The sequence below is a fragment of the Mustela nivalis genome, assembly GCF_964662115.1.
Source record: "Mustela nivalis genome assembly, chromosome: 3".
NCBI lineage: Eukaryota > Metazoa > Chordata > Mammalia > Carnivora > Mustelidae > Mustela > Mustela nivalis.
In genome coordinates, this window is record NC_139022.1 from 114,507,745 (window position 1) to 114,522,009 (window position 14,265).

General features: G+C 37.7%; 1 protein-coding gene across 1 annotated transcript in view; it reads left to right on the plus strand.

Moving 5' to 3' along the window:
* FBN2 (fibrillin 2) overlaps positions 1 to 14,265 on the plus strand; it is a 247,924-nt gene that overhangs the window by 111,640 nt on the left and 122,019 nt on the right. Inside the window, exon 7 of the mRNA XM_082723375.1 lies at positions 9,355 to 9,480. Within this exon, the coding sequence (XP_082579501.1) occupies positions 9,355 to 9,480 (126 nt within the window). The remainder of the gene's footprint in view (positions 1 to 9,354; positions 9,481 to 14,265) is intronic.

Below are 14,265 nucleotides of genomic sequence, written 5' to 3' on the forward strand. Positions count from 1 at the left end.
GCTGCACCCACTCATGAGCAGAGGGTCAGACTTGAAAGCATTTCTTAATCAACCACACAGACCCATCAACGCAGGGCAGAGGCCTCACTGACACAAAACACTTGAACATAACCTCTGACTAAATGCTGAATAATTTAAGCTACCCTGACCAAGGAGGGACTCCTAGGCAGCCAGGCTTAAAAACCATAGCACAGATGTCCCCGCCCCTGTGAAATTCCAGGCATGCCCAAAGCTCTACCTGCTCGAGTGAGATCAGAGAGGAGACTTCCAGACTACTGTTCCTTGACAGAACGTGGGGCAAAAAAAAAACCCATACTCTTAACTGTGATAGCATCCTCTATGCCACATGTACATCCAAGCAGTAAAGGGTCAACCGCTAACTGGCCAAGAGACCCTAAGTACAACATTTGACCAATCAGTACCTTGCACCTTCTACAGAAGACATACTTTGTGTTTTTTTTTTTTTAATTATTATTATATTCAGTTAGCCACTGTATAGTGCATCGTTAATTTTTGGTGAACTGTTCAGTGATTCAGTAGTTAAGTATAACCCCTAGTGCTCATCACAGCACGTGCCTTCAGTGTCCATCACCCTGTTGCCCTATCCCCCATTCCGCTCCTCTCTGAAACCCTCAGTTTGTTTCCTGGAGTCCATAGTTCTCTCATGGTTTATCTCCCTGTCTGATTTCTCTCTCTTTGGATTTCCCTCCCTTCCCCTATGGTCCTCCAAGCTATTGCTTAAGTTCCACATATGAATGAAACCATATGACAATTGTCTTTCTCTGCTTAACTTACTTCACTTAGCATAATCCCTTCCAGTTCCATCCATGTTGATGTAAATAGTGGGTATTTATCCTTTCTGATGGCTAAATAATATTCCGCTGTATATATGGACAACTTCTTTATCCATTCATCTGTTGAAGGGCATCTCGGCTTCTTCCACACTTTGGCTGTTTTGGACATTGCTGCTGTGAACATTGAAGGTGCATGTTACCCTTCTTTTCACTAACTCTATCTTTGGGGTAGATACGTAGTACTGCATTTTCTGGCTCATAGGATAGCTCTGTTCTTAACACTTTAAGGAACCTCCATATTGTTTTCCAGAGTGGCTGTACCAACTTGCATTCCCACCAACAGGGTAAGAGGGTTCCCTTTTCTCCACATCCTCACCAACATTTCGTGTTTCCTGTTTTGTTCATTTTTGCCATTCTGATTGGTGTAAGGTGGTATCTCATTGTGGTTTCAATTTGTATTTCCCTGATGGCTAGTGATGTTGAGCATTTTTTCATATATCTGTTAGCCATTTGTATGTCTTCTTTGGAGAAGTGTCCATTCATGTCTTTAACTGTTTTTTAACTGAGTTATTTGTTGTTTGAGTGTTGAGAAGTTCTTTATAGATCTTGAATATCAGCCCTTTATCTGTAATGTCATTTGCAAATACCTTCTCCCATTCCATGGACTGCCTCTAGAAGACATACTTTAAAATAAAAAAATAGATAGGTTGATGATTAAAAGGTGAGAACAAGATACATTATGCAAAGTACAGACAGAATATTTGGAATAGTTTAGAATGGCTAAATAAAAAATGTTACTGGTGTTAAAGAGGAACATTTCCTAATGATAAAAAAAATTATGCCATCAGAGTTATAATGGTTATAAAAATACATATTCTCTGAGGACAGTATCATTCTGAGACTGGGAATGCAAGGTGGTAGTTCAGCCTCTGAAAAATCAAATAATATAATACAATACACCATCCAAATAATTGAGTTAAAGATAAAAGCCATACAGTCATTTCAGTAGATGCAAGAAGTGCATTAGAAAAATCTGACACCCTTCCATGATAAAAATGATCAACAAATTAGGAATAGAAAGAAACACCCTTAACCTGATAAGAGCTAACATCATACTTCATAATAAAAAACTATAGTTAACATCATACTTCCTGACAAAAGAATGAATACTTCTTGCTAACAGAGCAATTAGGTAGGAAAAGAAATTAGGGAGTATCCAGATTGGAAAAGAGGAAGTAAAATTATCTAGGTGCAGATAACATGCCTTTGGAGGAGAGGATGTCAACTGAAGTGAATAAGGTATCCATTGAAGTGGAGAAGGTATCCTCCAAAAAACTATTAGATCCGACAAAGGAGTTCAGCCACGTTGATGTTATGCAATATCAATATATAAAAAATCAATTGCATTTCAAAAAGAACAAAGTGCTAGGAATACATTTAACAAAGGAAAGGAAACGGAAGACGTTTACATTTAAAACTGCAAAACCTTTTTGAAGAAATTACAAGTTCTAAATAAAAGGGAAAACATCCTATATCTATAGATGGGAATACTTAATATTGTTAAGATGATAGTATTTCCTAAATTGATCTGTAGGTGCAACACAATCCCTGTTGCACTTCTGATTTGTTTTTTGTTTTGCAGAAATAGGCAGTCTAAAGTTCATATTAGAAATTCATATGCAAATTATATATATAGGACATATATAAAGGACATATATAACGGATGTAGGAAATATATAAAGAACTCCTTAAACTCAGTTACTAATGAGCAAATAACTCAACTAAAAGCTGGACAAACAATTAAATAGATATTTCTCCAAAGAAAAAATGTAAAAAACCAGTAAGTACATGAAAATGTGCTAAACATCTTTAGTCATTAGGGAAATGCAAACCAGAACTACAGTGTGATACCAATTCACATTATTACAAAATAAAAAATAATAATGGATCTTGGCAAGGATATGGAGAAACTGGAATCTTCATACATTGCTAGTGGGAATTTAAAATTCTACAGGTACTTTGGAAGACAATTTGGCAGTTCCTCAATAAATTAAACATAGAGTTACCTTATGACTGAGCAATTTCCCTTCTAGGTTTATCCTCAAGTGAGATGAAAATAAATGTCCACATAAAACTAATACTCAAATGTTCATAGCAGCTTTATCCCCCCCAAAAAAAGGAAACAACTTGAATATCCATTAACTGATGAATGAGTAGATAAAATGTGATATATCCATACACTGGAATATTATTCAGCAATTAAAAGGAATGTACTACTGGTATATGCCACAACATTGATAAACCTTGAAAACATTATAGTAAGTGAGAGAAGCCAGTCCTGAAACAGCATATATTTTATGATTCCATTTATATGAGAGATCCAGAACAGGCAAAGCTATAAAGACAGATTAGTTGGTATTAGTTGTAGATCTTTTGGTTATATGTAAGTTAGTTACTCCCTAGAGCTTAAAGGGAGGCATGAAGGGTGATTACTGACAGGATGGAATACTTTTGAGGGGATGAAATATTCTAACATTAAGTTGTAGCAATGGTTGCACAACTCTGTGAATATACTAAAAAACATTGAATTTTACACTGTAAGTGGGTGAATGTACACCACATAATATTTCAGTAAAACTGCTTATGAATATACAATGGAATTCTGAGGACAGTTGATACACACCATTCAAAATCTGAAAGTAGGAAATCAAATGTTACTTTTTCATTATAGCTTATTTTGCCATTTCTGTAATGCCTGTTGTCCTTATAAAAGCAGAAATAGATAGCAGTTTATTTTGCTTAAAATTTAGTCATAAATTTAAATAACATATTAATAGAAGTCCAGGGTAAAATGGAAATATATATTTTCCTATACCAAAAAAAGTTATACAGAATAGACCATATACATACAGTTCCTTGACACTGAGAGGAAGAAAATATGAAGACTTTTTTAAAAGCAGACTTTCTCGTTTAATTTGTTCTAAGTTCTCTGTAACGTAATTGTTACATGGACTACTTTATAGTATACATCCATATTGGAATTGACAGAATCTCTAGGGCCATGTTCTTAGAATTCAGTGATATCTGAGATCACACTTAGCACTACTTACCAAATTATTCATTATATTCTGCTTAGAGTAAGATTTACAGTAAATGTTGTAAATGTTGGTTGACAAATATGAGGTTCTGTGGTTTGGCAGTCAAATCTGTCAGATGGTTTCGCTTAGATCTAATTTTCCTTTTAAAAAAAAAAAAATCCTGTGCTCAACTTCTTCAAATTACCAACCACTTTCCAGCCCTTCTCTTTCTTTACTCTTCTGTGGCACACTCAATAGCCCCCTTTTTGACAGTGTGCACCCTGGCCTTCGTTCATCATGTTCTTCCTCATCTCTCCCTAATTTTTCCTCCCCAGTCTGCTCTAGTGACTTTTCTTCCCTTGACTTTCTCTTAGAATGTGGAGGTTCTCAGAATTTCCCTCCTTAAATTCAGCTCTCTTCATTGCATACCTCCTTTGCACATCTTATTTATTGCTACAACTTCAAACACAACCCACTGAGTTGGTGATAAATCACAAGTGTATATTCTTACCCCTTATGTCTTCATTGAGTTTCAAATTTGTAGCTATGCAGTTGGAATTGCTGCCCATTTCTCTCAAAAATCTGAAGTTCAGAAAGTCCAAAACCCAGCTTGACCTTAAAATGTCTTCTTTCCATGTCCTGTTCTCTGTTAATAGACCTACCATTAATCTCCCTTGTTAATCAAGCTAGAAGTCTGATTTAATGCCGTAGCAAAGTCCTGTTGATTTCTCCTTCCTCATATCTCACGAAAATATGTTCTTTTTCTCATCGTAAAGCTTGTTCCATACTCTCATCAATAATCTCTAGTTAATCATTAATCATTAGCTGTCCACATTACACACAAGAATTGTCTTTCTAAAATACTGATTTTCTAATGAATGCACTTGTTTAACCTCCTTCATAGACACTATAAATCACCTCAGAATAAAAGCCAAAGTCCTTGGGAGGACTCTCCAGGATTCAGCCTATGGCTAACTAACTAAGCTCATTTTCCATCAGCTTCCTATCCATTCTGGTACACGTTCCATGCTTCAGCTGTGCTCTCTATTCAGATGTACTTAACCATGTTGTTTTTTGCTTTAGTTTTTGGTGTTCTTTATTAGTGTAAGTGCATTCCACTGGCTACGGTAATTGGTTCAGGATTCCAGGCCTTTGCCAACCAGCATATTCTCCTGGCTAGAGGAATATAGCTCAGAACATTAGGAGAACAGGGAAGGTTTGCTGGGTGCCCTTGGGGAAAAGTTTCCTCCCTCCTAAAAGAGAGCCCCAGGAAGAGACACCCTCTCTTCTACTAGGTGTCCTGCGGTCAAAGATCAAGCCTAGAAAACTGCTACAGTTGTTTTGCTCCCATCAGGGAAGATAGCCTAAGGATGAAATCAAAGCACAGAGTGCATAGTTGAGCAAATCTCAGAGAAAATGAACAAAAGACATTGACTTAAACCAACCTTCATGTCCATACCATATGGACTTGAGATATGCAAGCTATTAATTTTTTGGTTTATGGCCCTTTAGACCAACTTTTCTGGTATTTGCTGGCCAAAACCACCAAACTGATAAAAGTTTTAAAGATTTTAATTTTTATATTAGAGAGAGAGAAAGAGAAAGCACACAACTTCAGGTGGGGGAAACAATGGGGTGGGGAAGAGAACCTCAAGCAGACTCTCTGCTGAGCATGGGACACAATGCTGGGCTCAATTTCATGACCCTGAGGTCATGACCTGAGAAAAAATCAAGAGTCCAGTGCTTAAGAACTGAGCCACGTGGGAGCTCTCCCTCTCCCCCAACCCCATAAATAAACTTTTGAAAAAATTTACATACAATGTATTATTTGCTTCAGGAGCACAGGTGTCTGAATCATCAGACTTACACAATTCACAGCACATACCCTCCCCAGTATCCATAACCCAGCCACCCTATTCCTCCTCCCCCAAATCCCCAGCAACCCTCAGTTTTTTTCCTGAGATTAAGAGTCTCTCATGGTTTGTCTCCCTCCCCAATCCTGTCTTGTTTCATTTTTTCCCCTCCCTTCCCCCACAACCCCCTATCCTGCCTCTCAAATTCTTCATATCAGAGAGATAATCATATGATAATTGTCTTTCTCTGATCCGATAAATAAAATTTTTTTTAAAGATTTTATTTATTTATTTGACAGACAGAGATCACAAGTAGGCAGAGAAGCAGGCAGAGAGAGGAGGAAGCAGACTCACTGCAGAGCAGAAAGCCTTATGTGGGGCTCTATCCCAGGACCCTGAGATCATGACCCGAGCCAAAGGCAGAGGCTTTAACCCATTGAGCCACCCAGGTGCCCCTAAATAAGCTTTTCTTAAAAAAGCTCAAGAGGGGGCGCCTGGGTGGCTCAGCGGGTTAAAGCTGCTGCCTTTGGCTCGGGTCATGATCCCAGGGTCCTGGGATCAAGCCCCACATAAGGCTTTCTGCTCTGCAGTGAGTCTGCTTCCTCCTCTCTCTCTGCCTGCCTCTCTGCCTACTTGTGATCTCTGTCTGTCAAATAAATAAATAAAATCTTTAAAAAAAAAAAAAAAGCTCAAGAGAAGGTTGTTGGAGGCACATTAGATACGCTGAGGATGAATGAAACCAACTCCTTGTATTAAGACTTTGCCTTTTTCAGTGAATAGGCTTATCTTTAGACACACTTCCTGTGTATCTTACCAAGCAAGTGGACTCTTTATATTTGCAAAGGTACTGCTTTCAAATCTGATTGTGACATATGATCTTGAAGAACTAATATTATATATACACAATGGAATACTATGCAGCCATCAAAAGAAATGAAATCTTGCCATTTGCGACAACATGGATGGAACTAGAGCGTATCATGCTTAGCGAAATAAGTCAAGCAGAGAAAGACAACTATCATATGATCTCCCTGATATGAGGAAGTGGTGATGCAACATGGGGGCTTAAGTGGGTACGAGAAGAATCAATGAAACAAGATGGGATTGGGAGGGAGACAAACCATAAGTGACTCTTAATCTCACAAAACAAACTGAGGGTTGCTGGGGGGAGGGGGTTTGGGAGAAAGGGGTGGGATTATGGACATTGGGGAGGGTATGTGCTTGGGTGAGTGCTGTGAAGTGTGTAAACCTGGTGATTCACAGACCTGTACCCCTGGGGATAAAAATATATGTTTATAAAAAATAAAAAATTAATAAAAAAAAATTAAAAAAATTAAAAAAAAGAACTAATATTATAAAAGAGCTGAAGGCACACATCCTTCTTACCATAACTATTAATGCTAGATTTAAATTGGTAAACATTGGGCATGACTGCATTGACATGCAGGGTGTTTTGATCAGTTTAAAGAGAAAAGCAATGAATTTTTAAAATTTAGGTGGGTGGCTACTGAAAAATGAAATACATTCCTAGTGTCCATATAGGATTTCTTAATACTTTAGAAGAAGCCTTTTTCATACAATTATTTGGACGCTAACCTTCTAAGGTTCCTAGTTAATTCTAAGAATTGTGAAACATGGAGTTTTTGTTCATGAAAATATTTAATGCAAAAACCACAAGTTTAATATCACTCCATGTGTTCTTCTCTGTTCCACGTTTTTCTTTTCCTTCAAAAAGAAAAATGTCAAACCTCTTTCAGTTTTCTACTCTTCATTGTCAGAGATGGTATTTGGAAGTAGAGCATGAAGTTCTTTATTATAAAAAGAAATGCTTGGAAATAAGAATTAATGCTTAAATGGAGGACGTAAGGGTTCTAATTTTAAGAATTTAGATCAGCCCTGGGCTCCATAAGTGCCTGGACTGTTGCTATGACCATAGAGGATCAGAAGGGCTGTCATACCTCTGCAATGCTTGCTGCACTGTGTGCTCGTCTCTTGTATAGTCTTCCTTATCCTCAAGTGACTGATCAGTGTGTTCGGTGATTAAAGCATAGTCCTTCTAGTTTCCTTTCTATTCTGAATTCACATTCCATTTCATTAAGATGCATGGCCCTAAGATAGCAGCACAAGATGCAGTAGGTCCTAGTTTTACACACATGGTTTTGTTTTGTTGAATTAAATCTGATGGTAACTGCACCACATTATATACTTGCTTCTCATCTAGTCAATTCATGTTAGAATTCTGATCTCTCTTAGGGAGTTGGTCAATTTTGATTTGTACCCGTGTGCCTTCAGTGGCTAACTGCTAAGCCTCAAATGAAGATATTATTTCAGGGAATGTCTGAATCTGGTAACTTTTTTATATGAGAACATTCCAAGAAGACACACAGGCTTATAGTTACTTCATGACACAGCATGTAGGCAAGAGTAACTTGTCAGAATAAATGGGGAAAAAAGAATGATTAGATCAATGGAGGAATTCAAGAAAGGCATTGCCAACTATTTTTTAAATTGTGGGGTTTAAAATTTCTTTCCTTATATTTACAAGAATATGATTTTTCCCTTTTTTTATACATTAAAAAATAAATATGCAACTAAAAACTCAAAAGAAACTAAAAGCTAAGGTTTGCTTTTCTGTAATCATTATGTTTATTACTTTTAAATCCTTCTCGGTATTCAGTGGTCTTTACTAGCTCTGTGCCTTAGACCAACTCCTAGGCATCTGCGGCTGGATTTCCCTCACAATTGCTCATTTCCTCTTAAATGTATTAGTATTTAGGTCCTGGTATACTTAATTGTAGTTTTGTTTGACTTTCCACCTCTCTCTGCTTACTGAACAAGAGGAAAAATACATTAATACTTACATAAATGGACCGGTTTTCTGCTTTCACTAAAGTTTAAAAGAAAGCACACCTTTCACGAACTTGCAAGGGGATAGACTAGTCCAAGCATTGAGTAAGCTGAACGGGTAAGTGCAGGGAGGTACAGTGGGAAAACTGGATACCTCCCAAAGCCTCCCAAGTTTGCCCTCTGCCATGTTTCTATATTATTTTTAGATTTAAAGTTAATTTTGAGAATGTCAAATACACCCATATTCAAATGTAAGTACAAAAACATGGCCCAAAGCCAAATAGGAAAAAAAAAAAACCTACTTGCTACCACCCCTTGGTTCAGACAATTAGCATGAAAATCAGCTATAAATTTTTTAATGTATTCTGTTATTCCACATTTTAAAATGTAATCCCTATATATGTGTGTGTGTGTGTGTGTGTGTGTGTGTGTGTGTTTAAGGCTGTAGTAGGATAATTCCCTAATTGATATAGAACAGAAACTAAAACATAGGCATATTACTTATTTTCAATTTAAATTGCAATTGTGGGGTGGGGGGAGAAAAGGATATAGAGTTTTGCTTTAGTTGGCATTGTGTTACTGCCATGGGAGTTTACTTTCATCTCAGTTCCCATAGATATGTGTGAGAAATTCCTCAGGGCCTGAAACAAGAGTATATTCAGGGTTATATGATCTGACCTAATCAACCATGAGTGCTCTGATACTCTTTAAAAAAAAAATCACTTGTACAAGCTGTTTAATGGAGGCCTTTCTCAATCATCTTCTCCTTCTTCCCTTGATTAGACATCGATGAGTGCAGCATCATTCCTGGGATATGTGAGACTGGCGAGTGTTCCAACACCGTGGGAAGCTATTTTTGCATTTGTCCACGTGGCTACGTCACCTCAACAGATGGCTCTCGGTGCATTGGTAAGCCTTGGATTTTTGAAGGCACAGTACAGTGCTTCTTTATAATAACAGAATAGCCCAAACGTGTATGAAGATGGCAACGATTATAAAACCATTGGGAAAATGGCTGAAAAGGTTGTTTAAAATAAATGGCACCCCTATTGAGGACTTGATAGGCCAGGTGCTCTTTGTGAAGACTTCAGTTTCAAAAGCCATCTGGGTTTGTTTTATGTTGTCAGTGTCTTTTTGGAAATGAAGGAAGACTTCCTCAAGACATTGCTCTTGCCCAGTGCTAGAGACACAAAGGCAAGAGAAAGATACTTTTTAAAAAAAATCTGCCTTGGGAGACAGAATGTAGTAATTAAAGCTTCTTCTGTTGCTATGAATCATGAATGTAGTCAGGGTCTTATTTCCTTACAGCTTGTTTATTCTAGTGAAAAGAGTGATTACAAAAAAGAAACTGACACCTTTAATTTGTGTTTTAAATATATTTGAAGTAAAGCCAAATATATTTGTATGTTTTCCCGTGTTTGGAAAGAAGAAATAGTATTTCTCAGTCATGGTCTTGGTCATCCATTGTTGAGCAAAACTTAAACTTAGGGCCACCATGCGATGTGAATGTGAGAGGTGTAGATTCTGCCTTGAGAATACCATATTGTCATCATAAATACTAACAGAAGAATAACAGTGACTGTAATCGAAAAAAAAAAAAAACAGAGGGAGTAGTAGTAAAAATAATCATTACCATTTCTGAAACCAATGCCATGTGTAAGGCACTGCACATCTGTATTACCTCAATATCTCAGAACTGTGCGGCCTTGGGCAAGTTCTGACTTGCCCACTGACCCCTCTGTTCCTCAGTTTCTTCTAGTAAGTGTGTAGCAAAACATTCTTGATTATGGTTAAGAGGAGAAGAAAGAGGATGTGCCTGCCCTGGACCCATATGTTATGTAATCCTCGTGATAGCTCTGTGTCATCAGTTTAATTATTCAGATTTGCAGACAAAGAAATCTGAGGCTCAGAGAGGTTAGCTAAGTGACTTACCTCCAGCAGATGGAGCTGGTGTTCTAATGCAGATCTCTGGACTCCTGCCCCTGTGTTACTCTGACACTACACTGCCTCCTTAGCTATTTCAAGCAGGTGGAGACCCTGTATCTAGGTATCAAGGTCTCTAGTGTGAGTGGTTTCTCAGGTACTGTGCGGACAATCTGCTTGGAGAGGTAGGATATCTATGTCTGGCCTCCCTCTCCCATCTTAGAGTAATGGGATTTGAATGATAGTTGTTTGTTCTTTATGAATGCATCAAGTCTGTATCTTACATTAGGTTAAACATTTTATGTGGACTATTAAGTGTAGAAATTGGAGAAAATTAACTTATTTTAGGGTCAGTGTGCCTGTTGACTCACCACCTGTAAGTCTAATTCATTTAATTTAATTTAATTTTGAAGTGAGAGGTCTGTGAGGGTTGAAAACTAGTCAAACCTCCACTTGGTTTGATTTTCTAAAACTATGTAGGAGGATAATCTGTGTACATACATGTACACGTATTCATCAGCTTGAAACAGGCCTGGATTCAACTCTGTGGGAGGAATACCAATTTGGGAGTCAGCATTAAACATCATTGGCTCATGCCATAGACCCTAGTTTCAGAAAATTTACGTTCTAGAATATGGCTAGAATAAAAAGGGAGGCTAGAGATGTAAGCGAGGTTATTCTTGTGAAGTTCTAGACATCCACATCAGGTATATATATTTTATTTGGCAGGTGGAGTAATCAGAGGCCTTTGAGCATGGATTAGAATGGAGGTGGTAAGGGCTGAGAAGAAAAGCAAACTAGTTAGAAGAATTTGACACAAATGTTAATCTTTTATATCATATTTCCAAATTAATTTTTTGTATTTGATTTTTTACATTTCTAAATATTTGTCAAACAAAATTTGTGTTCACTTTTTTTTTTGCATTGGAAAGGAGGCATATTCTTCATTGTATTCAGATAATCAAGATCAAGATTCACAGTGATTTATGGAGGTTGTTTTTCTACACTGTCAGATATTTGGTTTACCATGAAATTATGATAAATTCTCTTTATCTCTTGCCTGCCTCTATAAAGTTCTGAGTCTTTACCTGGACATTCAAAGCCCTTAGAACCTGGTACCAATCTGTAGTCAAGACTCATTGCTGGGGTGCCTGGGTGGCTCAGTCAGTTAAGCATCTGACTCCTGATTTCAGCTCAGGTCATTCATTATCTCAGTGTTCTGGGATGGAGCCCTGCATCAGGCTCTGTGCTCTTCATGGAGTCTGCTTGACATTCTCTTTCTCGCTCTCTTTCTGCATCCCCTCCCCCACTCATGCTCTCTGTCCTTCTGTAAAATAAATGAAGTATTTAAAAAATAAAAAATAAAAAGGTTCATTGCTAACAACTTGCTGCCTCACACTCACATTCCTCTCACTGTTCTCTGTGACCACACTACCGTGGCTTGGCCCATGGTATCTTCTCTTCTGAAGCATCTTGATTTCCTCTTTCTGTGATCATTAAAACCTAACTCATCCTCTAAGTCCCTAATTAGATATCACATTTTCTTCTTGGACAAAATTAATCAGCCTTCCCCATAATATTTTTCATTTCTTTCGTTTCTGACTTCAGCACACTGTACAGATACTTGTGCTTTATTTGTTGGCTGGACTGTGAGCTCCATTGGTCCGGCCTTACACTGCTCCCTCGGACCCTTACATGGTGCCTTGTATGGAAGTAGGGGCTCAGTAAATCTTTAGAAATGAATAGACAAACCATCTGAGGGATGAGGGAGATGATGAGGGAGGGATGAGGGAGACTTGCATTGGTTAATGACTGCGTTGCATCATTTGGCATCCTGCTGGGTGTGATACAGTGGACGTGATATGTCCCCAAGATAAGAGCCTGCTTGAGCTCCAGAGAGCTGAAGCACAGTGAGACCCGTGCTAAGCAAGAGGCCCCATTCATTCCAGGGTCAACATCCTGACCCAGGAACAAAGATCCCCTAAGGAGGAAAGAGTGGCTCTCCAAAATTATAAAACCATTGTTAAACTTAAGTAAGCAGCTTAAAACTTTTTTGAATAACTCTATTACATTTGGAATAAGTATGTGTTTTCCATAGATGAGAAAAAACAAATCTAATATTGTAATGTGTAAGAGATACTTTGATTTTGATATTTTAAAATCTGAGACTGTCTTTTTCTTGCACTGCATTTGTTTATGATTAAATTATGTATGTTATAGATATGTCTGTGCCATTTATTTTATAACCACATATATACTAACAATAATGAGTTGGATGGACTCAAAAAATTTTTCTTGAATATGAAACTGCATGTTATCTGCAGCTCTCTTCTGAGAGTGGCATATGCTAAATGCCGCCCCCATTTCTTTTTTTTTTTTTTAAGATTTTTTATTTATTTATTTGGCACACAGAGATCACAAGTAGGCAGAGAGGCAGGCAGAGAGAGAGAAAGGAGGAAGCAGGCTCCCCACCGAGCAGAGAGCCCGATGTGGGGCTCGATCCCAGGACCCGGAGACCATGACCTGAGCCAAAGGCAGAGGCTTTAACCCACTTGAACCACCCAGGCGCCCCTGCTGCCCCCATTTCTTATTTTAGTTAATAAAAATATCCTGAGTATAAACCGCATTATAAAGCACCAGTAAACTGCCTTATTTCTTTTGTGTGTAGAAAAACAATTTCACATGGCAGAAGAATTTAGCTGGACATTTTAATTTCAAACTAAGATAGTTTTCACATTTTACTTTATACTAAATATAAAAGTCAAATGCTGAGGTAATTTTATCTAGTATGTTTTATCAAGGTTTTTTTTTTTTTAGAATACCCAGAACAGAGCTTTCTTTTCAACATAGAGTACTAACATATGTCCATTCTAAAGAAGAATAGAAACATGCTAATAATCTTTTTCTTAGAAGCATTTTTAATAGCACAGTTTAATGACCCTGATGTCATTTTGGAATACTCTGGCATTATTAATACTTAATTTCCACATTGTAATTTAGGCAGAGAGAGTGACTAGCAGACAGCAGTGAGTAATTAATGAACTGATAAGAGCAGTGAGCAAATTCTGTATGCAAGATGATATGTCTGCTGTTGTGAACATGGATCCAGCAGGAACCCTAAGCAGAGAGATTTCAAAGTACCAGTCAGCAGCAAAGCCACAAAGTTCAGGAAATGAGAGCAATAAGCATGTAGAAATCTTATGGCCACAACATCCAAGGACATTTTCTTGAGCCTTATAAAAGTTTCAGTGCACAATGTTGTCTTGCAATATTCTTAAGAAAACAAAACCTGGAAATAGAAATGTGAAAAAAAATAATAAAAGAAAATGTTTAAGGCCATGGGTGATTAACTGCTAAATCATTTTGTAGGCATTGGATTCTCTAAGTCAAAAATTCTTGAGGAAGTGGGTATGGGTGTAGACTTTGGCACACAGGTAGGAATTGCATGAAGGGAACAGGGATGTGCCGAGTAAGAAGAAAGGTGTGAGTAAGATTGCAGACACAGAAAGTGTCTGAGGGGCTCCGGAGAGAGTGTGAAGAATGTATCTGTGAAAGAGAGCTGAGGGAGGGAATAGCTGGAGAAAAAATAAGAAAGATGGTTGAGATTAAGTTCTGGTTGCTAAGGTTCTTAACTTCTATGCTGAGGAGTTTCAGATTGATCCCAAGGGCCATGAAAGCCTATCAGGATGTTCGAGCAGGACATAGACCAGATATGAAAATCAATGGGGGAAAAGCATTTTAAAAGAAACAGGTCTTCATGCAATGATTTAG